This window comes from Pelophylax lessonae, assembly GCF_965119305.1.
Source record: "Pelophylax lessonae genome assembly, chromosome: 9".
In the NCBI taxonomy this organism is placed as follows: domain Eukaryota; kingdom Metazoa; phylum Chordata; class Amphibia; order Anura; family Ranidae; genus Pelophylax; species Pelophylax lessonae.
Genome location: NC_138776.1, coordinates 249,546,908 through 249,573,061, shown reverse-complemented (window position 1 = coordinate 249,573,061; position 26,154 = coordinate 249,546,908). Strand labels below are relative to the sequence as shown.

Here is a 26,154-nt window from a genome sequence, read left to right as displayed (position 1 = left end):
GTCAAGAGGAAGATGAGCGACACCAGACCCAACAGTGCAGATGAGCTAAAGGCCGCTATCAAAGCAACCTGGGCATCCATAACCCCTCAGCAGTGCCACAGGCTGATCGCCTCCATGCCACACCGCATTGATGCAGTAATTCATGCAAAAGAAGCCCCGACCAAGTATTGTCTGCATACTATACTGTACATGGACAGACTTTTCAGTAAGCCAACATTTCTGTATTCAAAATTATTTTTATTATTGGTCACATCTATATAAAATTTGAATTGAATTACTGAAATAAATGTACTTTTTGATGATATTCTAATTTTATGAGATGCACCCGTAGATGGTATAGGCAATGGAAAAGTCCCCGACAGATAGCTCAATAAATCCTCAGTACCACCTAAATAAAGAAGATACAAAGGCCATGATCGTGAAATATCGCTAGGCAACATTTTATTTGAAAACACCATTGGGTTCTTACAAGGAAAACAGAGAGATTACCCCTACAAAGACCACCACACTTAGCTGGCGGGCGTGATGACGTCACCAATGGCTCCTTCATACGCGTTTCGTCATAAGCAACGTCATCATGGGACCTATGCATCCTCATGCTGATAAAACACAGTCCTGCATGTGGCCATAGTGTAGTGCTGGAGAATTGTTTGTGGCCACAATTGAGGCCTCTGTTATTTTCAAGTTGTCCACCAGTGCACTAGAGGGAGCACACGCATTAAATTCCTTGCTCCTTGCTTCAAAGTTGCTAAGATATCAGCCACACAGGGAGTGCATTGTTTTCAGTGAGTGGGCAGACTCGTAGATTTGTAGTGTCAGAAGGAGCAGTAAAAAAATGACCATTGAGTCTAAATATGTAATGAATGAATATGGCTGCCCCCATGTGTATATATAATTACAAACTATATAAAGAAAGAAGGTTTTTCAAACACTAACCCACATTGAAAGTATTATTATTTACAACTCCTTGTAAAAAATAATTGAAGGCTATAAATTCAAAATATAAAAATAATTTGTCTTCTTGCCTTGTTTCCTTTAGATGGACAATACAAAAGGTGCAATCAAGGGAGACATCTCATTGGCTCTCCACATGGTGAAATAGAAGATGATTATATCACAGAAGGCCATCCAGGAAAAAAATCCACTCCCCAAAAACTCCACCCAGTACATTACAGCATAGATCCATCCTCCAATCCCTCTTCATGTGAGGAGGGCTTTGATGACAGCTCACACCCCATTGCCAGTCCTACAGCCCATAAGGAGGGTGAAAGCTTCCAGTGTCCTGAGTGTGGTGAATGCTTTGCTGAGCAAGTAGAACTCGCCTCGCACCAAAGGACACACCTTGTGGAGAAGCCATATTCATGTCCTGAGTGCGGAAAGTGTTTTGCTCAAAAATCTTTCCTTCGGAGACATCAAACGAGGCATAGCGGCGATAAGCCGTTTTCATGTTCAGAGTGCGCGAAGTGTTTTACACAGCGGTCAGATCTTGTAAGGCACCAGAGGACTCATTCGGGGGAGAAGCCATACTCCTGTGCCATTTGCAGTAAAAGTTTTTCCCAGAAATCATTCGTCCTTCGGCATGGAAAAGTTCACACCGGCGAGAAGCCGTACTCTTGCCTGGAGTGCGGAAAGTGTTTTACAGAAAGATCATCTCTGATTACCCATGAGAGAAGCCACACGTCCGAGAAACCTTTTTCCTGTTCCGAGTGCGGCGAGTGTTTTTCCCGTAAGGACACCCTCATTTCGCATCAGAGTTCTCACACAGGGGAGAAACCATATGCATGTTTGGTGTGCGGGAAATGTTTTTCTTGGAAGTACCAACTTATTAGACACCAGAGAATTCACACGGGCGAGAAGCCGTTTTCCTGCTCCATGTGCGGGAAGTGCTTTGCCGACAGGTCGAACCTCACCAACCACGAGAGGACTCACACGGCCGAGAAGCCCTATTCGTGCTCTGAATGCGGCAAATGTTTTACCCAGATTGGCCACCTTATCACACACCAGAAGACTCACTCTGGGGTAAAGCCCTTTTCCTGTTCTGCGTGCGGTGAATGTTTTTCCCGCAAGTCGTCTCTTCTCAGACACGAAAGAGTTCACACTGGGGAGAAGCCTTATTCCTGTTTGGAATGTGGGAAGTGTTTTACCGATCGGTCCTACCTTACCATACATCATAGGATTCACACCGGCGATCGGCCCTATTCCTGTTACTATTGCGGGAAGGCTTTTACTGATAAATCAGATTTGGTTAAGCATACTAAACGAGTTCATGCCCAGGATCCAAGCAAATCCCCTTCTTTACCCCAACTGTAATTACGAGTGATGAGCGCTTCCTGTGTGAGGATGGGGCAGCCAAGCAAGCTTAGTTGTATATGGATGTGGAATCAGATATTCACAAGGTCTGCAGCCAGTGACGTCATCGCAGGAGTAATGCCATCATGGCTTGGCTATTCAAACGCCAACCCAGAAGGAAGACCGGTGAAGATAGAAGCCCTTCAGTGGTAGACTTGACTTCTGCTTTAAAGAGAACCTCTTGCCTTCCCTGTACCCCGGCTACTCCGTTCACCAAACAAATGAAATTAAATACCCGACGCTTCTACAACTATGTAGAATACGCAAGACTGTCCCCTTCCTCCCAAAGCAGCAGGTCAAGCTCTTTTATGTGGAATGGGTCAAGAACCCTTAACCCTAGGTGTCAACCAGATCTACTTTCAGCTTCCACAGGGCTTTTTCTGTTGGTTATGGGCTTTATAATTGCTGCATTTGGAGAGGCTTGCTGCTCCGACTGGGTGACCTTCTAAAGAGGAGCTTCCCCAGAAACTGTAGACAGGACTGGTCCAACCCTGTGCTTAAATATCACACTCGAGTGGGCTGGTCCTTTACATTTTTAAGTCCACTGCTAAATCAGATAGCAGCTGAGCCGAAAGAGCTGAGAAACAGAAGGGTTGATTTACTAAAACCAGAGAGTGCAAAATCTGGTGCAGCTGTGCATGGTAGCCAATCCGCTTCTAAATCCAGTTTGTTACCCACTTAAAGACCGAGCCCATTTTTGGCACATTTTGTTTACAAGTTAACCACTTGCCGACCAGTCACTGGGACTGTACTGCGGCAAAGTGGCTCGATTCCATCCAGCGACGTAGATCTACGTCGCTGGACTCCTCCCCCTGCAGGCGGCGCTCGCGCGCCGCCAGAGGCGCGCTCCCGCTGTTTTCAGTCACAGCGGGAGTCGGACCAGGGGAGGAGCGGCGGCGATCTGCGATTTTATTTTTTTTTTGCGGTACTGCTACATTGCGGGGGACAGATCGGACCCTTGACTGACATTTTTGACACTTTTGGGGTTACCAGTGACATTACTGCAGTAATCAGTGCTATATATATGCACTGTTACTGTAAAATGACACTGGCAGGGAAGGGGTTAACTTTATTGGGGAAGGAGGGGTTAAGTGTGTCCCTAGGGGCGTGCTTTTTACTGTGATTTGCTGTGGCTACTGGTGTAAGAACAGAGATCAACGGTCCTACATAGTAGAACCGTATGATCACCATTCCTACACAGGGGAGAATGACAGGCGGCTAGTTTACATTAGCCGCCTGCCTTTCTCCCTCTCCACCGACAATCGCCGAGTGACCGGCGGACATCGGGTCACACTCACGGACTTCCTAGGGAACGAGCTGTGGCGGGCGCGCGCCTCCGCGGGGGCACCCGCCCGCTATTGGCTCACAAGGAAGTGACAGGCTAGTGACGTATATATACGTCACTTTGCCTGGCCGGGGCTGACCACCGCCCGTGCGGTGGTCGGCAACCGGTTAAGGAGGGATCGAGGGTCTAAAAGACCCCAAACCCCTCCACTACACTTCCATGTATTTAAAACGCCGAAAATTGAATTTTTGAATACATTCAGTTCTTGAATCTGCCACCTTTAGCAGCCGAGTAACCCGGATGTGACGTCATGGACGCCGCCTCCTGGTTACGTCATCGGAGACTCCATCCAGCCGCGGACGTGCCAGCTGGTTGCTCGGGTCTCCCGGTGGGACGGGAGACCTGGGCAGAGCCACGGGAGGGGGGGGGGGGGGAACGTCCCATCCCGCTCGCCAGGGTAACAATCGAGCGCCTCCCGAGCCGTATCGGTCATTACCGCCGGAAACCTGACCGTCGGCTCTAAACAACGGTACCAGGATAATGCCTCTAGCTAGAGGCATCATCCCGGTACAACCACGCAAAGTCAGCCAACGTAGATCTACGTGATTTGCGTGAAGTGGTTAAATTAAGCTTTCACTAAAAAAAAAAAAAAAAAAAAAACGGAAGCTGATTGGTTTCTATGCAGAGCTGCTCCAGATTTTGCACTCAAGTCGGTTGGCAGCAGAAGATCGTTTTGCTGGCAGTTTGTTGGTGTTCCCCAGCATAAGAACCAAACTCGTTTCTGCAATAACATGCAAGAAAATGTGAAATGGAACTAAGGAAGTTTCTTACAGGGTGTAAGAAGAGAGCGTACTTCCTTTAAAGTGTAACTAAAGGCAAAATGGTTTTTTTTTAGTTTTGTATAGAGTGGAGACAGATTAGAACCCCTGTCAGGTTTTCATTGCTGTCTGTGCCCCCCATTAGGGAGATTCACCCTCTCTATTTGTCTTGTTTTACCATTATCACTGAGAGTCAAAGTAAAAGGGAATCCCAAATTTAGGATTGTCACCAGAACAGGAATTGAGGGGAAATCTTCTAAAGGGGAAAAAAATTCTGGCAACAATCAGAGATTCCCTCACTTCCTGTTTTGGCTATGGCACAGGAAATGCAGGGAAATCTCCCCAATGGGACAAAGGTGTTTTTTCTCTTACTCTATGCAAAATGAAAAAAAAAAGTTTTGGCTTTAGTTCTACTTTAAAGACTCCAGATATATCATAAAGGTTGGCATTTTTCCCTTGTGGTCATTGGGGATCGAACGAACGTCATGGATCTCTTGGACCTCGCAGAGAAAAGGTCCCATGTGTTGAAGACCAAATAACACATTTTTGGAAATTTGTTGTATGTAGCCATGAACGGGTGCGGGCCAGTGCTGTATTTTGGCCTAGGCCAACAAGGCCCAGGCCTAGGACAGCACTTTGCAGGGGGGCAGCAAAAAAGCCCCCCCCCCTCCACCTGAGAACCTTTTGGCCAGTAGTTGCTAGGGGCTGCCTCTCGCACCCCCCTCCTCTCTTTCTCACCCCCCTCTTCCCTCTCTCTCATTCCCCCTCTCTCTCTCACCCCCCTCTCTCTCTCCCATCCCCCCCTCTCTCTCTCACCCCCCTTCTCTCTCTCTTTCATCCCCCCTTCTCTCTCTCAACCCCCATCTCTCTCTCCCACCCCCCTCTCTCTCTCTCTCTCTCACTCTCATCCCCCCTCTCTCTCACTCTCATCCCCCCTCTCTCCCTCATCCCCCCTCTCTCTCCCTCATCCCCCCTCTCTCTCCCTCATCCCCCCTCTCTCTCCCTCATCCCCCCTCTCTCTCCCATCCCCCCTCTCTCTCTCTCTTGCTTTCATCCCCCCTCTCTCCCTCATCCCCCCTCTCTCTTTCCCATCCCCCCTCTATCTCTCTCTCTCTCTCTCTCCCTCATCCCCCTCTCTCATCCCCCCTCTCTCTCTCTCTCTCTCTCATCCCCCCTCTCTCTCCCTCATCCCCCCTCTCTCTCCCTCATCCCCCTCTCTCTCCCATCCCCCCTCTCTCTCTCTCTCTTGCTCTCATCCCCCCTCTCTCCCTCATCCCCCCTCTCTCTTTCCCATCCCCCCTCTCTCTCTCCCTCATCCCCCTCTCTCATCCCCCCTCTCTCTCTCTCTCATCCCCCTCTCTCTCTCTCTCTCATCCCCCCTCTCTCTCTCTCATCCCCCTCTCTCTCTCACCTCCCCTCTCTCTTTCCCATCCCCCCCCTCTATCTCTCTCTCTCACCCCCCCCCCATCTCTCTCTCTCTCCCTCATCCCCCTCTCTCATCCCCTTCTCTCTCTCTCTCTCTCTCTCTCTCATCCCCCCTCTCTCTCCCCTCTCTCTCTCTCTCACCCCTCTCTCTCTCTCTCTCTCTCATCCCCCTCTCTCTCTCTCACACCTCTCTCCCTCACCCACCCCCCTCTCTCTCCCACCCCCCCTCTCGTGAGATCTCAGGGGTTCATTCTGGGACCTGTAGTCCTTAAATTTTGGAGGGACTCACATCCGTTAAAAAGGAAGGAGTGGGGCAAATTTACATAGGAGGGGTGCCCAATTTTAGTCTTGCCTAGGGCAGCACAAAAACAAAATACACCACTGGTGCGGGCTGCATATCTACGCAGGTATTTTCTTACCTTATGTTACTTTTAAATCTCTAAAAACCTAAGGCGGTTCACACCAAATGCAGTATGGGAAAGGCGCGCTTCCTGCAACGCCTTCAAATACACTGCCCTTGCGTTCTGCATGCAGGTACCAATGTAGTTTAAGGGCACCCCAAACGCAGATCGCAGACACAGTGCATTTGCAGTAGCATTAGATTTGGGGCAGTGCATTCCACGTTTTGGCGTGATTTGCAGGCCATTAAAATACATGGGCTGCAAAATCGAAACGCGTGGGTATTAAACTGGAACGTGGTATTTGATCCTGGTGTGAACCGGCCCTAAAAGGTCACAAATGTAGACAATGCCAATGTACCTGTACACCTACCTGTTTTTCTAAAAGAATTCTTTCAATACCCCAAGAGCAGTTGCCATGTTTTGTGGAGTATGGCACATCAACAGATGTGAAATAAAGAGATATGGATCAGCGTGTCTGTGGTTCAAACATTCAAGCAGAACTCTGGTTTCATTTTTTAAGTTGTAGTCATCCATCATAACTACCGTGTTAGAAGAAAATAAAAAATTACAGTTTCAACCTACCTTTTTTTTAGGCCCCATTCACATCTCGCTTGTGTTTTTTGTTGTCCCATTTTCATGCGATTTCAAGAATCGCTTCAGCCCTACACGCGTTTTTTTGTTTTTACGGATTTTTATTGAGATTTATTGTAGAGAAATACAAGACGGAGCCCATTGGGCATACCCTGGCTCATCAGTATAAAATATACAAAACATAAGAAAAACATAACACCTTAACCAATTCCTAAAGGCACTCCATATAACCATGCACACTGAGGACTAAGCTGAGTGGTCTAGATTAGTGGTCTCCAAGCTGGAGCCCATGGGTCGGATGCGGCTCTTTGCTTACCTTTTTCTGGCCCTTGGGGCATAGTTCCTCCCTTTAAAACCAACAGTGGGTCATTTATATCTAGCAATATTCCTCCCACCGACATTAACAATGGGGCACAATTCCTCCTACTGGTATCAATTATGGGGCACTATCTCTCCCTGTATTACTAATGATGGGGCACTATTCTCCTCAGTAATACCAATGATAGGGCATTATTCTCCTCAGTAATAACAATGATAGGGCATTATTCTCCTCAGTAATACCAATGATAGGGCATTATTCTCCCCAGTAATACCAATGATGGGGCATTATTCTCCTCAGTAATACCAATGATAGGGCATTATTCTCCTCAGTAATAACAATGATAGGGCATTATTCTCCTCAGTAATACCAATGATAGGGCATTATTCTCCCCAGTAATACCAATGATGGGGCATTATTCTCCTCAGTAATAACAATGATAGGGCATTATTCTCCTCAGTAATACAAATGATAGGGCACCATTCCTTCCAGTAATACCAATGATGGGGCACTATTCCTTCCAGTAATACCAATGATGGGGCACTATTCCCCCCAGTAATACCAATAATGGGGCACTATTCCCCCCAGTAATACCAATGATGGGGCACTATGCTCCCACCAATACAAATGATGGGGCACTATTCTCCCCAGCAATACCAATGATGGGGCACTATTCTCCCCAGCAATACCAATGATGGGGCTCTATTCTCCTCAGTAATACCAATGATGGGGCACTATTTCCCCCCAGTAATACCAATGATGGGGCACTATTCCCCCCAGTAATACCAAAGATGGGGCTCTATTCTCCCCAGTAATACCAAAGATGGGGCACTATTCTCCCCAGTAATACCAACGATGGGGCACTATTCCTCCCAGTATTACCAATGATGGGGCACTATTCCCCCCTAGCAATACCAATGATGGGGCACTATTCCCCCCCCCCAGCAATACCAATGATGGGGTACTATTCTCCCCAGCAATACCAATGATGGGGCACTATTCTCCCCAGTAAACCAATGATGGGGCAATATTCTCCCCAGCAATACCAATGATGGGGCTCTATTCTCCCACCAATACCAATGATGGGGCACTATTCTCCCCAGCAATACCAATGATGGGGCACTATTCTCCCCAGCAATACCAATGATGGGGCACTATCCCCCCCCCCCCACACCAGTAATACCAATGATGGGGCACTATTCCCCCCAGTAAAACCAATGATGGGGCTCTATTCTCCCCAGTAATAATAATGATGGGGCTCTATTCTCCCCAGCAATACCAATGATGGGGAACTATTCTCCCACCAATGCCAATGATGGGGCACTATTCTCCCCAGTAATACCAATGATGGGGAACTATTCTCCCACCAATGCCAATGATGGGGCACTATTCTCCCCAGTAATACCAATGATGGGGCACTATTCTCCCCAGTAATACCAATGATGGGGCACTATTTCCCCCAGTAATAATAATGATGGGGCTCTATTTTCCCCAGTAAACCAATGATGGGGCACTATTCCCCCCCAGTAATACCAATGATGGGGCTGTATTCCCCCCTGTAATAATAATGATGGGGCTCTATTCTCCCCAGTAAACCAATGATGGGGCACTATCCCCCCCCCCCCAGTAATACCAATAATGGGGCACTATGTCGCCCCAGTAATAATAATGATGGGGCTCTATTCTCCCCTGGAATATTCTCCCCAAAATTTTTAGTATTTTTTTGTCTATATAATAAAAAATAAAAAAACCCAGTGATGATCAAATACCACCAAAAGAAAGCTGGACTTGTGTGGAAAAAAAAAATAGATTTAATTTGGGTACAGTGTTGTATGACCGCACAATTACCACTTAAAGCAGTGCAGTGCCAAATAGCAAAAAATGGCCTGGTCATGAAGGGGGTAACACCTCCTGAACCTGAAGTGGTATTAGTCAATGGATTTAATCTGTCCCTGGCCAGACAAGATACTCCCAGATGTCCTCCCAATCCTCACTATCCAACTCTGGAACCTCCTCTCACCATCTAGCCAATAGGCTATCTAAACCCTCATGGATAGAGGGTAATAGGGCCTTACGTATGGAAGATAGCAATTTATGAAGAGATTCATCTCATTGAAGATTTTCCAGCCCAGATGAAGTGAGAGATAACCGGGATTCACCAAACTAGACATAAACCGCATTACGTAACTGTAGGTACTGGAAGAAGCGGGAGTTAGGAAGAGTATATTGCTGATTCAGAGAATCAAAAGTTCTCAAGGTGCCATTTTCGCAAATCTTGCTAAGACACTTGATTCCCCTGGAAGCCCAAAAAGAAAGATCCGAGAAATTCAGAGAGTATTGGATTCAATGGCTTATGCGCATTAGTGGCCTAGATGAAGCTCCTGCTCCTTTTTGGGCAACAAGCTTAGCAAGAATTTTAAACCTATGTTTTGCCATGTACATTACCCACCCCAGACCCCTGTACTATGTACATTACCCACCCCAGACCCCTGTACTATGTACATTACCCACCCCAGACCCCTGCACTATGTACATTACCCACCCCAGACCCCTGCACTATGTACATTACCCACCCCAGACCCCTGCACTATGTACATTACCCACCCCAGACCCCTGCACTATGTACATTACCCACCCCAGACCCCTGCACTATGTACGTTACCCACCCCAGACCCCTGTACTATGTACATTACCCACCCCAGACCCCTGTACTATGTACATTACCCACCCCAGACCCCTGTACTATGTACATTACCCACCCCAGACCCCTGTACTATGTACATTACCCACCCCAGACCCCTGCACTATGTACATTACCCACCCCAGACCCCTGTACTATGTACATTACCCACCCCAGACCCCTGTACTATGTACATTACCCACCCCGGACCCCTGCACTATGTACGTTACCCACCCCAGACCCCTGTACTATGTACATTACCCAACCCAGACCCCTGCACTATGCACATTACCCACCCCAGACCCCTGCACTATGTACACTACCCACTCCGGACCCCTGTACTATGTACATTACCCACCCCAGACCCCTGCACTATGCACATTACCCAACCCAGACCCCTGCACTATGTACGTTACCCACCCCAGACCCCTGTACTATGTACATTACCCACCCCAGACCCCTGCACTATGTAAGCTACCCACCCCAGACCCCTGCACTATGTACATCACCCACCCCAGACCCCTGCCCTATGTACGCTACCCACTCCGGACCCCTGTACTATGTACATTACCCACCCCAGACCCCTGCACTATGTACGTTACCCACCCTGCACCCCTGCACTATGTACATTACCCACCCCAGACCCCTGCACTATGCACATTACCCACCCCAGACCCCTGTACTATGTACATTACCCACCCCAGACCCCTGCACTATGCACATTACCCAACCCAGACCCCTGCACTATGTACGTTACCCACCCCAGACCCCTGCACTATGTACATTACCCACCCCGGACCCCTGCACTATGCACGTTACCCAACCCAGACCCCTGCACTATGTACGTTACCCACCCCAGACCCCTGTACTATGTACATTACCCACCCCGGACCCCTGCACTATGCACATTACCCACCCCAGACCCCTGCACTATGCACATTACCCACCCCAGACCCCTGCACTATGTGAGCTACCCACCCCAGACCCCTGCACTATGTACGCTACCCACCCTGGGACCCCTGTACTATGTACATTACCCACTCCGGACTCCTGCACTATGTACATTACCCACTCCGGACTCCTAAACTATGTACATTACCCACCCCGGACCCCTGCACTATGTACATTACTCACCCCGGACCCCTGTACTATGTACATTACCCACCCCAGACCCCTGCACTATGTACGTTACCCACCCCAGACCCCTGTACTATGTACATTACCCACCCCGACCCCTGCACTATGCACATTACCCAACCCAGACCCCTGCACTATGTACGTTACCCACCCCAGAACCCTGTACTATGTACATTACCCACCCCGGACCCCTGCACTATGCACATTACCCACCCCAGACCCCTGCACTATGCACATTACCCACCCCAGACCCCTGCACTTTGGACGTTACCCACCCCAGACCCCTGTACTATGTACATTACCCACCCCAGACCCCTGCACTATGTACATTACCCACCCCAGACCCCTGCACTATGTACGTTACCCACCCTGCACCCCTGCACTATGTACATTACCCACCCCAGACTCCTGCACTATGTACGCTACCCACTCCGGACCCCTGTACTATGTACATTACCCACCCCAGACCCCTGCATTATGTACGTTACCCACCCTGCACCCCTGCACTATGTACATTACCCACCCCAGACCCCTGTACTATGCACATTACCCACCCCAGACCCCTGCACTATGTACATTACCCACCCCGGACCCCTGCACTATGTACATTACCCACCCCGGACCCCTGCACTATGTACATTACCCACCCCGGACCCCTGCACTATGTACATTACCCACCCCAGACCCCTGTACTATGTACATTACCCACCCCAGACCCCTGCACTATGTACATTACCCACCCCAGACCCCTGCACTATATACATTACCCACCCCAGACCCCTGCACTATGTAAGCTACCCACCCCAGACCCCTGCACTATGTACGCTACCCACCCTGGGACCCCTGTACTATGTACATTACCCACTCCGGACTCCTGCACTATGTACATTACCCACCCCAGACTCTTGCACTATGTAAGTTACCCACCTGGACCTCCGCATTATGTATGTTACATACTTCTGACTCCTGCACTCTGTACGTAGGCTCACGTATGCCCCCCATTGGCTGTGGTGTGCACAAACCTGCCACTATTAGCCTCACCTCTACTCCACCCAATCTTTGCAGGAATTTTCAAAAGTTCCCAGGTATGTATATATATGGCAATGAGATCCCCTTGCCAAAGTTGCAAACCCCGCTGCAGAGTCTCACTCCTCCTGCTGCATCCTCCTTAATGTGAAATGGTGGAGCAGACAAGTTGCCACATTGGGCGGTGTGTTAAACTTGGCTTTGGTGTCTGTGATGGAAATTAGCTGGACATCGCATAGCACCCGGGGGAAGTGGGACTACAAAAAAAGAGGAACCGTCCAGTGGAAAGAAGGACATTTTGGGATAACAATACAATATGGAGCCAGTTATTTACTGAAATAACAGTTATTTACATCCCCAAAAACATTTTCTAGGTGCAATGAATGTCTAATTGACGACCGGTTCTATTTGAACCCATGGTAAGCCTTGAAAAATAAACAAAACTGCAGCCATTTTGTTGTAGTCCACATAAAAAGCAAAGTGAAAGAAAAAACAAAAGAGAGAGATCAACCCCTAATGATAAACTGTATTAATGTGTCCCAACTTTTGTAAAAAGTAAAGCATTGTTGACTATCTTATTCTTATTATTGTCCTCAGTGCAGCAACCAGTGGCCATTTTCTTGTAGTCCAGGCAGTTAGCTTTAATTGCTCTTTTTTACAGGAATATTTCTTCAGACTAGCACTTAAATATCTTGCTTGAAATTAAAAGTGATACTAAAGATAAAAAATAATGGGTCAAAACAAAAGTATAAGTCTTTTTTTTGTTATGCTTTGCCCATAGCAGAAGGTTGTTGGTGGCCATTTTGTTGTAGCCCACAGAAGAGTAAAAGGAGGAGCTCCAGCAGTGTGAGAATCCTCCTGGAGGGGGTGTGAGTCTGAAGAATGTGTGTCCAGTGAGGAGGAGGTAATAATGTCTTCTTATTATGAAAGAGGGGGTCCCAGCACTCTGTGCGGACTGAAAGGGGGGGGTCATGTCACCTCCGCACATCATTATCTTCCTGCAAGCTCTCTGATGAATATTGGATAGGGAGCTTTGCTGGGGGTGATGTTGCTGGGGATGAATTCTCCAGAAAGCCGCAAACAATATCTTAACACTGTAGAAGTGTCTGGAAATCTCCACCGTTCTCAGTTCCTCCGCTTTATACAGACAATGGCTATGTTCAGATGCTCCTCTGAACCCAGGTGGCCGTGTCTGCAAGGAAGCCGTCACCTGTAATGGGCAAATCCTTACAGTCACCTTGGTTCAGTGGAGCATCTGAACACACCCGGGCTCGTCCCTGATAAATATATAATTGTTTTTTATCTTTTTTACGACCTTAACTACAGATTTAGACATCAGAACAAGTGGGAGTATATAGAAGGACAGAAGGATCTGTAGAAGGACGTCATGATGGAGAAGCGGCCGCCCCTCACATCACCGGGTAAGAGGAGACTTTCATTTCTTGTATTAAGTATCCACCTAGATACACACATCCTCCGATATATGGAGATAGTATGTCAGGTTCCTATAAGGTGTCAGGATGTCACTGTTAGGGATGATCGAACTTTAAGGCATTTTTTGGGCGTCTTTGGAGGCAGGCATAACATCTGAACTTGTGTATAGGGGTATATATATATACACACACTTATATGTATTTATACACATACACACATATAGGTGTGATTGGAGCGAAGCCCTATGCCTGTTAATAATTTCATTAGTGCAGCCATAGGGTTCTGCTACTTTCACACCTATATACAGTGGGTACGGAAAGTATTCAGACCCCCTTAAATTTTTCACTCTTTGTTATATTGCAGCCATTTGCTAAAATCATTTAGGTTCATTCTTCTTCCTCATGAATGTACACATAGCACCCCATACTGACAGAAAAACACAGAATTGTTGACATTGTTGCAGATTTATTAAAAAAGAAAAACTGAAATATCACATGGTCCTAAGTATTCAGACCCTTTGCTCAGTATTTAGTAGAAGCCCCCTTTTGATCTAATACAGCCAGGAGTGTTTTTGGGAAAGATGCAACAAGTCTTTCACACCTGGATTTGGGGATCCTCTGCCATTCCTCCTTGCAGATCCTCTCCAGTTCTGTCAGGTTGGATGGTAAACGTTGGTGGACAGCCATTTTTAGGTCTCTCCAGAGATGCTCAATTGGGTTTAAGTCAGGGCTCTGGCTGGGCCATTCAAGAACAGTCACGGAGTTGTTGTGAAGCCACTCCTTCGTTATTTTAGCTGTGTGCTTAGGGTCATTGTCTTGTTGGAAGGTAAACCTTCGGCCCAGTCTGAGGTCCAGAGCACTCTGGAGAAGGTTTTTGTCCAGGATATCCCTGTACTTGGCCGCATTCATCTTTCCCTCGATTGCAACCAGTCGTCCTGTCCCTGCAGCTGAAAAACACCCCCACAGCATGATGCTGCCACCACCATGCTTCACTGTTGGGACTGTATTGGACAGGTGATGAGCAGTGCCTGGTTTTCTCCACACATACCGCTTAGAATTAAGGCCAAAAAGTTCTATTTTGGTCTCATCAGATCAGAGAATCTTATTTCTCACCATCTTGGAGTCCTTCAGGTGTTTTTTAGCAAACTCCATGCGGGCTTTCATGTGTCTTACACTGAGGAGAGGCTTCAGTCGGGCCACTCTGCCATAAGCCCCGACTGGTGGAGGGCTGCAGTGATGGTTGACTTTCTACAACTTTCTCCCATCTCCTGACTGCATCTCTGGAGCTCAGCCACAGTGATCTTTGGGTTCTTCTTTACCTCTCTCACCAAGGCTCTTCTCCCCCGATAGCTCAGTTTGGCCGGACGGCCAGCTCTAGGAAGGGTTCTGGTCGTCCCAAACGTCTTCCATTTGAGGATTATGGAGGCCACTGTGCTCTTAGGAACCTTAAGTGCAGCAGAAATCTTTTTGTAACCTTGGCCAGATCTGTGCCTTGCCACAATTCTGTCTCTGAGCTCTTCAGGAAGTTCCTTTGACCTCATGATTCTCATTTGCTCTGACATGCATTGTGATCTGGAAGGTCTTATATAGACAGGTGTGTGGCTTTCCTAATCAAGTCCAATCAGTATAATCAAACACAGCTGGACTCAAATTAAGGTGTAGAACCATCTCAAGGATGATCAGAAGAAATGGAAAGCACCTGAGTTAAATATATGAGTGTCACAGCAAAGGGTCTGAATACTTAGGACCATGTGATATTTCAGTTTTTCTTTTTTAATAAATCTGCAACAATGTCAACAATTCTGTGTTTTTCTGTCAGTATGGGGTGCTATGTGTACATTCATGAGGAAGAAGAATGAACTTAAACGATTTTAGCAAATGGCTGCAATATAACAAAGAGTGAAAAATTTAAGGGGGTCTGAATACTTTCCGTACCCACTGTATGTGTATGTGTATATATACAGACATGTGTGTGTATATATACCCCTACACAGAAGTTCAGATGTCATGCCTGCCTCCAAACACGTCCACAAAAAAGCCCAATAAAACGCCTGCAACAAAAACGGCCAGGTGTGACAGGAGCGAAGCCACTATCCTGCTCTACTGCAATTCTAATAGAAATGATCTTTTTTCTATGGCGGTCACCCTGACATGGAAGGGTTTGGTCATCCTGCCATAGCAGTCAGAGTCAGTTAACCCTACACTACACTGCGGTCCCCTTGCACTTAACACTTTCCCTACAGAAACTAGATTATTAAATCTAACTATAGTGGAAAATAGTACCCTAACTACACTAGATATCCCTTTCCTCACACTAATAATTGCTAAATGACACTTTTGAAGCAGAAGTAACATAACTGCTTCCACTCTCTTCCACAGCCCTGTATTAAAGTGCTAGAGATTTGGCGAGGCTATCTTATATACTGGGGGGCGTATTCACTACTGATTGGCCTCTGGACGCCCTAGTCACTCCAATCACATTCCTAGCATTCTCCTGCCCCCTCAATTGGCTTTTACTGATGGTTCTGGTCCAATCACATGCTTTTGAAGCCCAGTTCCTGTCCCATTGCATTTTGGTCGGTTCTGGTTGCCGAATTCCGAACTTTTTCAGCAAAAAAGTTCGAAATTCGGCTGAATTTCGAACAGTCAATGTTCGGGTCGAACCGATGGTCGACCCGAACCGTTTGATCATCCCTAGTCACTGTCTATTTCTCCATGGAGGAGTGGGAGTGTATAGAAAGACACAAGGATCTCTATAAGGACGTCATGATGGAGAACCGGCTGCCCCTCACATCACCGGGTAACAGGAGACATTAATTTCTTGTATTGAGGATCCCCCTAGATACACACATCCTCTGATATAAAGACATAGAAACAATGTATTCAGTCAGTGTGTGTGTTTCCTACAGATGGATCCAGTAACAGAAATCCCCCAGAGAGATGTCCCCGTCCTCTGTATTCCCGGGACTCCACACAGGAACATCAGGAGATCCCTCAGGAGGATCAGGTAGATTGGAATGAGGGTCTAAACCAAAATTACTATTCTGCCATTTCATTATAAATCAGACACTGGTAAATTGATATGCTGTTCTGTCTTATCCAGGATGAAGGTGTGATTGTTGTCAAATCTGAAGAAGAGCCATCTGTGACGGGTGATGATCCATGTACGGAGGAGAAAGTTCTTCCAGAGATCAGCACAGGTAATAAACAATAAATCCAGAGAGAAGTCCCAGATTCTCCTTGTTCAGTCTGTAGGCAGGTGCAGTCTACTTTCTCCACTGCAGGTGGCGATCTTCCACACCAAGATATGTGTGCGAGCCATTTAAACTGTATGTGGATAAAGTCCTGTGCCCACCGCTGTGAGTGCTGGCCAGGAAGGGAACTTGTCTATGCTCTAGGCCGGTGATGGCGAACCTTGGCACCCCAGATGTTTTGGAACTACGTTTCCCATGATGCTCAACTACACTGCAGGGTGCATGAGCATCATGGGAAATGTAGTTCTAAAACATCTGGGGCACCAAGGTTCACCATCACTGCTTTAGGCAATGATAGAGAGTGATTAGGTGTCCTGGGAGCCGCAAATCAAGTCAAAACCTGCTGTATGATGATGAATGGCAGTCTCAGCCCCAAATGCCCCAAATGCGGTTCACTCCACCCCCTGGAGCTTACTCCCAATAAGTATGCTCCGGTGGGTGGAGTGAACCGATTTGAGGACGTGGCCTGGTGGGGGGCCCAGGCTGAGACTGCCATTCAATATCATACAGCAGGTTTTGACCTATTATACGGGAGACCTAATCACTACCATGGCGCTCTTCCGCAGTGGCACTGAAGAGGAAGTCGAGTGGAAAAGAGTTTCTCTATAGTTTCCTTGGTCACTGGGGAAGCACTCAATTGGATGCTGCGGCCCAATGTGACTTCGGCGGCCATCTTGGGTCTGGCAGAGGATTTTTAAGGCCCTGGCTCCCAGGTTTGGCACGTTTTTGCGAGTTTGTAGAGTAGTGAGGGACAGTACTAACGGTAAGGGAAAGGTTCCTGACAAGAGGGAAAGAGTAGGGTTGCATCTAATTTGAAACTCTTCCCGTTTGGCCACAAGATGGCCAGGCCGCATTTTGCTCTCCTAACAGACTCTGTCAGTCCGGCTCATACCCGCTCTCTTCACATTGCTGGAAACTGTGAGTGCACCTGGTTGGGCAGTCTTCCCACCGGGTTTGTTGTGAGCTGTTGCTGTATTTCAATACATATTCTTCCCTGCACCCGACTGTGAGTTATTATTACTGCACTGTGCTACACCCCACTTACATCAATCTCTTCTCTCTCCCCTCCTCTGCCAGTAGACAGTAATGGGGGGACAGTATGTGCCCAGTGGGGGAGTCAGGAGCCATCAGCCTCTATTAGAGTCCGGCTCTCCTCCTCACATCATGTCATTGTGCGTTACCAGCCAAGAGACGTGACCAGTCTCCCCCCACACACACTCTCTGGGGTCTCTCATACATCTCAGTACAGGGGGCTTCACTCTCATCTTTATTCACAGACCCCGGAGACACCAGAGCCATTCGGAGAGACGCCAAAGCTGAGGAGGAGGAAGAAGGACGTGTGAGGATTAAAGAGGAAGAAATCCCTCCAGAGATCAGCACAGGTGAGTAATAAACACTAAATCCATAATACTCCCAGATTCTACTTGTTTATTCATTACAACAATCACTTTGATATATTTGTTTTTGGACACTGGTAATCCTTGGTACGGCCATCACCAAGAACAAATTCAGATGCTAAATTTCTCCAAACGTTGTTAAAATCTAACCTACGCCTAACATGAAAGCAAGCGTTTAGTAGTATATTGTTATTTCTATTTCATAAGAGCATAAATACTTGTTGATCCTGCCAAATATTTTGTGAGCGCCTAACTTTCTGTGCATTCTGAAATGTTCTCAAACTTGTCCCCCCACCCACCTCCATTGGTATCCGCTTGCTATGTACATGATTGGCTTTAAGCGGTTATGCCGGGGTTATGGTTGCAGCTTCATGTCATTACCCCGTTGTTTTTTTTTTCAGCCAGCGATGCTCTTTCATCTAAAAGCAATCCTGGTAGCTGATTAGCCGCTGGATTGCTTTTACAGCGCCTCTCTGGGCTCTCTTGTGCGATCGAAGAGCCTGGTATCCGATCCAGTAGTGCCGCTGGGTTATCATAGAGCTGGCCTAGGACTGGAAGGTCCTTGGCCATCTCTATGGTCTAGGGCAGCCTTTTTCAACCAGGGTGTCCTGAGGTTTCTTCAGAGGTGACTTGGCAAAATGCCTAAGAATTTATCACAAATTGTATACAAGCCAGCAGGTGGATCAAGCCTGCCTTTTGGTTAACCAGTTCTGGACGGGAAGGTTTTGCCCCCTTAATGACCAGGCCATATTTTGCGATTCGGCACTGCGTTACTTTAATGGACAATTGCGCGGTCGTGCGACGCTGTACCCAAATAAAATTGACGTCCTTTTTTCCCACAAATGGAGCTTTCTTTTGGTGGTATTTGATCACCTGTGCGATTTTTATTTTTTGCGCTGTAAACAAAAAAAAAAGCGACAATTCAGAAAAAAAACAAAACAATATTTTTCACATTCTGCTATATAACATTCTCAAAAATTTTTTTAGAAATCAAGAATTTTTTAACATTTTAGGTCAATTTGTTTTCTGCAACATATTTTTGGTAAAAAAAAAATAGATTGGTTTGCGCAAAAGTTATCGCGTCTATTAACTACGGGAAAGATTTCTGTCATTTTTTTATTGATTTTTTTTTTTTTTTTTTTTTTTTTACTAGTAATTGCGGCGATCTGCGGTTTTAGCGGGACTGCGATATTGCAGCGGCCAGACCAGACCCCTAACTGACATTTTTGACACTTTTGGGGGAACCGGTGACATTACTACAGTAATCAGTGCTAAAAATATGCACTGTTACTGTAATAATGACACTGGCAGGGAAAGGGTATTCACGGTGGGAGATCAAGGGGTTAAATGTGTACCTAGGGGTGTGTTTCTAACTGTATGGGGGCGGGGTTTGTAAAATGATCATGGAGACCTGTGATCCTATAAAGAAGGATCACAGGCACTCTGTGATCATTCCAGGAAGAAGAATGGTTGGCTGTGTTTACAACAGCCGACCGTCCTTCTCTCTCAGTGGGGAGCGATCGAAGTCGGCAATCGGAGCCGCCTGCCCCGTGCATCGGAGTCCCCACTGACAAGCGGGGCGCGCTCGCCCCCGTGCTGCAGGCGCACGACCGATGTATAACCGAGGCGGGTGGTCGGAAAGCGATTAAACAAAGCCACGGGTTTACATTATGAACCATTACGACTTTCTAGACACTGGCATCCTAACAAACAATGATGTCATCAGTTAATAAGGAGGATGTCTGTCACCTCCACAGCATCCTTGTTTGACCCCCCTGTGCACCTCTCTCTCAGAACTGGGGGGTGACATTAGCTGAGTGATGGAGAGAAATTGGGGGAGAAGAGCAACAATGGAATACTAGTCAGTACCAGTGTGAAAAAGGGTATTTGCTTTGGAAGAATAAATCGCCTCTAACGTTGGGTGTCCTACGTGTGGATGTTGCTGCATTGTGTAAAACAATTAGAATAGTTTTTTACATTTTAGAATGGGGTGCCTTGAGATTTGTCTATCATTTTAACCACTTTACCCCCCTTAACCGCTTGCCGACTGCTCACAGTATATTTACTGCGGCGGTCAGCCCCTCACAGGCAGAGTGACGTAGGTCTACGTCGCTCGCCTGTGAGGCTCTGGGGAGCGAGCGCGCGCCCGCGCGGTCACGGACCCCCCCGCGCGTGTGACCAGCCGACCCGATGTCCGCCGGTCACTCGGCGATCGGCGGGGGAGAGGGAGAATGTCAGGCAGCTTGTGTAAACAAGCCACCTGTCATTCTCCTCAGTGTAAAGACACTGATCACACGGATCTACTATGTAGATCCGTTGATCAGTGTCCTTACAGCTCAAGCCACAGCCAATCACAGTAGAAGGCACGCCCCTAGGGACACACACAGCCCCTCCCTCCCAAATAAAGTTAACCCCTTCACTACCAGTGTATTTTTACAGTAACAGTGCATATATATAGCACTGATTACTGTAGTAATGTCACTGGTAACCCCAAAAGTGTCAAAAATGTCAGTCAAGGGTCCGATCTGTCCGCCCCAATGTCGCAGTACTGCAAAAAAAATCGCAGATCGCCGCCATTACGCGTTAAAAAAAAAAACAACAAAAATGACAAAAATCTTTCCCTTTGTTAGTAAACGCGATAACTTTTGTGCAAACCAATCAAAATACGCTTTTTGCGATTTTTTTTTTTTACCAAACATAGGTAGCATAAAACAAATTGGCTGAAAATTTAAAAAAATTTTGATTTTTTACATTTTTTTTTTGGGGAATTTCATATAAAAAAATGTGAAAAATATTGTTCTGTTTGCAAAATGTACGCTCTTTTTTTGTTTATAGCGCAAAAAGTAAAAATCGCACAGGTGATCAAATACCACCAAAAGAAAGCTCTGTTTGTGGGAAAAAAAGGACGTCAAATTCGTTTAGGTACAGCGTCGCACGACCGCGCAATTGTCCGTTAAAGTCACGCAGTGCCGAATCGCAAAATACCCCCTGGTCGTTTAGCCGGAAAATCCTCCGGGGCTTAAGTGGTTAATAACCAGGCCATTTTTTGTGATTCGGCACTGCGTTGATTTAACTAACAATGGCGCGGTCGTGCATTGGAATCATCCTGGTCTACGTCCACCGGCTCACCATATCTGGCTGTTTGAGATCAGTCTATAGGCGTATTATTCACTGGTTTCTGGTAAGCAGAACATTTATTGGTTGTGGATTGATGAAGTGTGGATATCCTAACTTACCTGCACTCTTTATCTGTGGATGAAACTATGGACTATTAACCACTTGCCCACTGCTCACTGAGCTGCTACTGCGGCACAGTGGCTCGTTATCGTCTGGCGACGTAGACCTACGTCACCAGACATTCCCCTCTCTCGGCGGCGCGCGTGCGCCGCCGGAGGCTCGCTCCCGCTCTATTCAGTCACAGCGGGAGTCGGGCCAGGGGAGGAGCGGCGGTGATCACTGCCGCTCTTCCCCGATCGTCGGGGATCGAGTGTGTAACCAAAGCGTGCGGATCTCCGAAGTGACAGGCAGGGTCAGATTGCAGGATTCAGCATAGCTGAACCTGCGATCTGTCCTTGTGTCACACAGTCCCCTCCCCCCACACATTAGTAAGCACCAGGCATACATTAACCCCTCCCTCTCCAATAAAATTAACCCCTTCCCTGCCAGTGTCATTTTTACAGTAACAGTGCATATGTATAGCACTGATTACTGCAGTAATGTCACAGGTAACCCCAAAAGTGTCAAAAATGTCAGTCAAGGGTCCGATCTGTCCGCCGCAATGTCGCAGTCCCGCAAAAACAATCGCAGATCGCCGCCATTACTAGTTAAAAAAAAAAACATAAAAATGACATAAATTTCCCGTAGTTAGTAGCTGCGATAACTTTTGCGCAAACCAATCAAAATACGCTTATTGCAATTTTTTTTTTCTACCAAAAATATGTAGCAGAAAACAGATTGGCCTAAAATGTTAAAATGTTAAAAAATTTAGATTTTTACATTTTGGGGGGGGGGGGGGGGGAAATCATATAAAAAAAATGTGAAAAATATTGTTATTTTTTTCGAAACTGTCGCTCTTTTTTTGTTTAAGTAAAAATCGCACAGGTGATCAAATACCACCAAAAGAAAGCTCTGTTTGAGGGGAAAAAAAGGACGTCAATTTTATTTGGGTATAGCGTCGCATGACCGCGCAATTGTCCATTAAAGTAACACAGTGCCGATTCGCAAAATATGGCCTGGTCAGGAAGGGGGTAAATCCTTCTGGTCTTAAAGCGGTTAAAAATACGCTCATTGAGAATTTTTTGGTAGCTAAATACATTTTGGCCTAAATATATGGCAAAAATTGAATATATTGGATATTTTTTAACTGTCAAAGTAGAAAAATATTGTTATTTTTTCAAAATTGTCGCTTTTTTTATTAATATCGCAAAAAATAAAAATCGTAGAGATGAGCAAATACCACCAAAAGAAAGCTCTGTTTGTGGGAAAAAAAGGACGTAAATTTTGTTTGGGTACGGCATTGCATGACCGCGCAATTGTCAGTTAAAGTCGCACAGCGCCGAATCGCAAAAAGTGGCCTGGACGTAAGACAGCAAAATCCTCCGGTGGTAAAGTGGTTAATACAATTTTCATTGGACATTTTTTTCATAACACTTATTTATGCTCTGGTCTTTTTGACCATCTCATATACTTTTTTATTTATTTATTCACCTTTATTATTATTATTATCTCATTGAGTTTACACAATCACTTAGTAAGTATTCTCAGCCTAGGACATGTGTTACGCTGGCAGGATCATCAGGAAAAAGCCTAATAAAGAGAAAACAAATGCAGTCACCACATCTAAAGACTACTCAACTGCAATGTATTGCTTTTTAAGTCCTTGGGTTAAAAAGCCTAAAAAAAAAAAAAACCTAAAGCCAACACCTAATCACACAGAACATAGACTGGTAATCCTTAAAGTGGCAGATCAGAGGAATGCATGGTCTCCATATACTGCCTGGCCTCCTCTCAGTACAGAGGGCTTCACTCTCATCTCTATTCACAGACCCCGGAGACCCCAGAGACACTCCGAGAGACTTCAAAGCTGAGAAAGGGGCCCGTGTGAGGATAGAAGAAGAGGAAATTCCCATAGAAATAGGCAGAGGTGAGTGATAAACCGAAATACTGTATATACAGCATATTATCTTAAAGCTCAATTTCAGCCAAAACTTTTTTTGTTTTGTTATAGCATCAAGTATTTTTTGTGCTGGTTGAGGGCCTCGTAGATGTTTCCATCACTTCCTGCCCCAGTAATAATGTTGTTGATAAAAGAGGAAGTGAGGAAAAATCTCCTATGGGGACACAGAAATAAAAAGCTGTTGGAGACTTTAGCCTTCCTCTATGTTTGTCCACCACCATACCCTCCCACACTTTTGTTCATACCCACTCGCATACCATCCACACTCTTCTTCTGTACAAACCCCTGCCACCATACCCTCTCACACCCTTGTCCTTACCACCCACCTCCATACCATCTACTCTCTTCTTCTGTACAAACCCCTGCCACCGTACCCTCCACACCCTTGTCCATACCACCCACCTCCATACCATCCACACTCTTCTTCTGTACAAACCCCTGTCACCATACCCTCCACACCCTTGTCCATACAACCCACCTCCATACCATCAACACTCTTCTGCACAAACCCCTGCCACCGTACCCTCCACACCTTTTTCCATACTATTCACCTCCATACCATCTGTACTCCTCTTCTGTACAAACCCCTGCCACCATACCCTCCACACCCTTGTCCATACCACCCACCTCCATACCATCTACACTCTTCTGTACAAACCCCTGCCACCATACCCTCTACACCCTTGTGCATACCACCCACCTCCATACCATCAACGCTCTTCTGTACAAACCCCTGCCACCATACCCTTACACACCCTTGTGCATACCACCCACCTCCATACCATCAACGCTCTTCTGTACAAACCCCTGCCACCATACCCTCTACACCCTTGTGCATACCACCCACCTCCATACCATCAACGCTCTTCTGTACAAACCCCTGCCACCATACCCTCCACACCTTTGTGCATACCACCCACCTTTATACCATCAACACTCTTCTTTTGCACAAACCCCTGCCACCATACCCTCTCACACCCTTGTCCTTACCACCCACTTCCTTACCATCCACACTCTTCTTCTGTACAAACCCCTGCCACCATACCCTCCCACACCCTTGTCCATACCACACTCTTCTGTGTACAAACCCCTGCCAGCCCTGTGTGGTCCTTACCACACTCTTCTTCTGTACAAACCCCTGCCACCATACCCTCCACACCCTTGTCCATACCACCCACCTCCATACCATCTACAGTCTTCTGTACAAGCCTCTTCCACCATACCCTCCACACCCTTTTCCATAATATCCACCTCCATACCATCTACACTCTTCTTCTGTACAAACCCTTGCCACCGTACCCCCCCACACCCTTTTCCATACTATCTACCTCCAAACCATCTACATTCTTCTTCTGTACAAACCCCTGCTGTACAAACCCCTGCAACCATACCCTCCCACACCCTTGTCCATACCATCCACACTCTTCTTCTGTACACACCTCTGCCACCATACCCTCCACACCCTTGTTCATGCTATCCACCTCCATACTATCCACACTCTTCTTCTGTACACACCCCTGCCACCATACCCTCCACACTTTTGTCCATAATATTCACCTCCGTACCATCCACACTCTTCTTCTATACAAACCCTTGCCAGCATACCCTCCACACCCTTATATATACCACCCACCTTCATACCATCCACACTCTTCTGTACACACCCCTGCCACCATGTCCTAAAGACCCTTGTCCTTACCACCTACCTCTATACTATCCACACTATTCTTCTGTACAAACCCCTGCCTCCATACCCTCCACATCCTTGTCCATACTATCTACCTCCATACCTACCATCCACCCTTTCTTTCTGTACAAACCCTGCCACCATACCCTACCACACCCTTATCCTTACCATCCGCACTCTTCTTGTGTACAAACCCCTGCCGCCATACCCTTCACACCCTTGTCCATACTATCCACACTGTTCTTGTGTACAAACCCCTGCCACCATACCCTCCACACTTTTGTCCTTACCACCCACCTCCATACCATCAACACTATTCTGTACAAACCCCTGCCACCATACCCTCCACACTCTTTTCCTTACCACCCACCTCCATACTATCAACACTCTTCTTCTGTACAAACCCCTGCCACCATACCCTCCCACACCCTTGTCCCCACCACCCACCTCCATACCATCTACACTCTTCTGAACAAACCTCTTCCACCATACCCTCCACACCCTTGTCCATACCACCCACCTCCATACCATCTACACTCTTCTGTACAAGCCTCTTCCACCATACCCTCCACACCCTTGTCCATACCACCCACCTCCATACCATCTATACTCTTCTGAACAAACCTCTTCCACCATACCCTCCACACCCTTGTCCATACCACCCACCTCCATACCATCTACACTCTTCTGTACAAGCCTCTTCCACCATACCCTCCACACCCTTGTCCATACCACCCACCTCCATACCATCTACACTCTTCTGTACAAGCCCCTTTCAGCATACCCTCCACACCGTCGTCCATACCACCTACCTCCACACCATCTATACTCTTCTGTACAAACCCCTTCCACCATACCCTCCACACCCTTGTCCATACCACCCACCTCCATACCATCTACACTCTTCTGTACAAGCCTCTTCCACCATACCCTCCACACCCTTGTCCATACCACCCACCTCCATACCATCTACACTCTTCTGAACAAACCTCTTCCACCATACCCTCCACACCCTTGTCCTTACCACCCACCTCCATACCATCTACACTCTTCTGTACAAGCCTCTTCCACCATACCCTCCACACCCTTGTCCATACCACCTACCTCCACACCATCTACACTCTTCTGTACAAGCCCCTTTCAGCATACCCTCCACACCGTCGTCCATACCACCTA

General features: G+C 47.0%; 3 protein-coding genes across 3 annotated transcripts in view; 2 read left to right on the top strand and 1 right to left on the bottom strand.

The window, feature by feature from the left end:
• Positions 1-2,310, top strand: part of LOC309562704 (uncharacterized protein) — a gene marked incomplete at its 3' end in the record, with an annotated part of 68,796 nt that extends 66,486 nt beyond the window's left edge. The window contains exon 5 of the mRNA XM_082266989.1: positions 1,040-2,310. Coding sequence (XP_082123115.1) covers positions 1,040-2,310 — 1,271 coding nt within the window. The remainder of the gene's footprint in view (positions 1-1,039) is intronic.
• Positions 1-26,154, bottom strand: part of LOC309564361 (uncharacterized protein) — a 1,000,117-nt gene that overhangs the window by 942,431 nt on the left and 31,532 nt on the right. The window lies entirely within an intron of this gene.
• Positions 16,168-26,154, top strand: part of LOC309562706 (uncharacterized protein) — a 24,176-nt gene continuing 14,189 nt past the window's right edge. Inside the window, exons 1-5 of the mRNA XM_082266991.1 lie at positions 16,168-16,264; positions 16,374-16,471; positions 16,568-16,664; positions 17,996-18,100; positions 23,160-23,258. Coding sequence (XP_082123117.1) covers positions 16,180-16,264; positions 16,374-16,471; positions 16,568-16,664; positions 17,996-18,100; positions 23,160-23,258 — 484 coding nt within the window. The 5' untranslated portion in view covers positions 16,168-16,179. The remainder of the gene's footprint in view (positions 16,265-16,373; positions 16,472-16,567; positions 16,665-17,995; positions 18,101-23,159; positions 23,259-26,154) is intronic.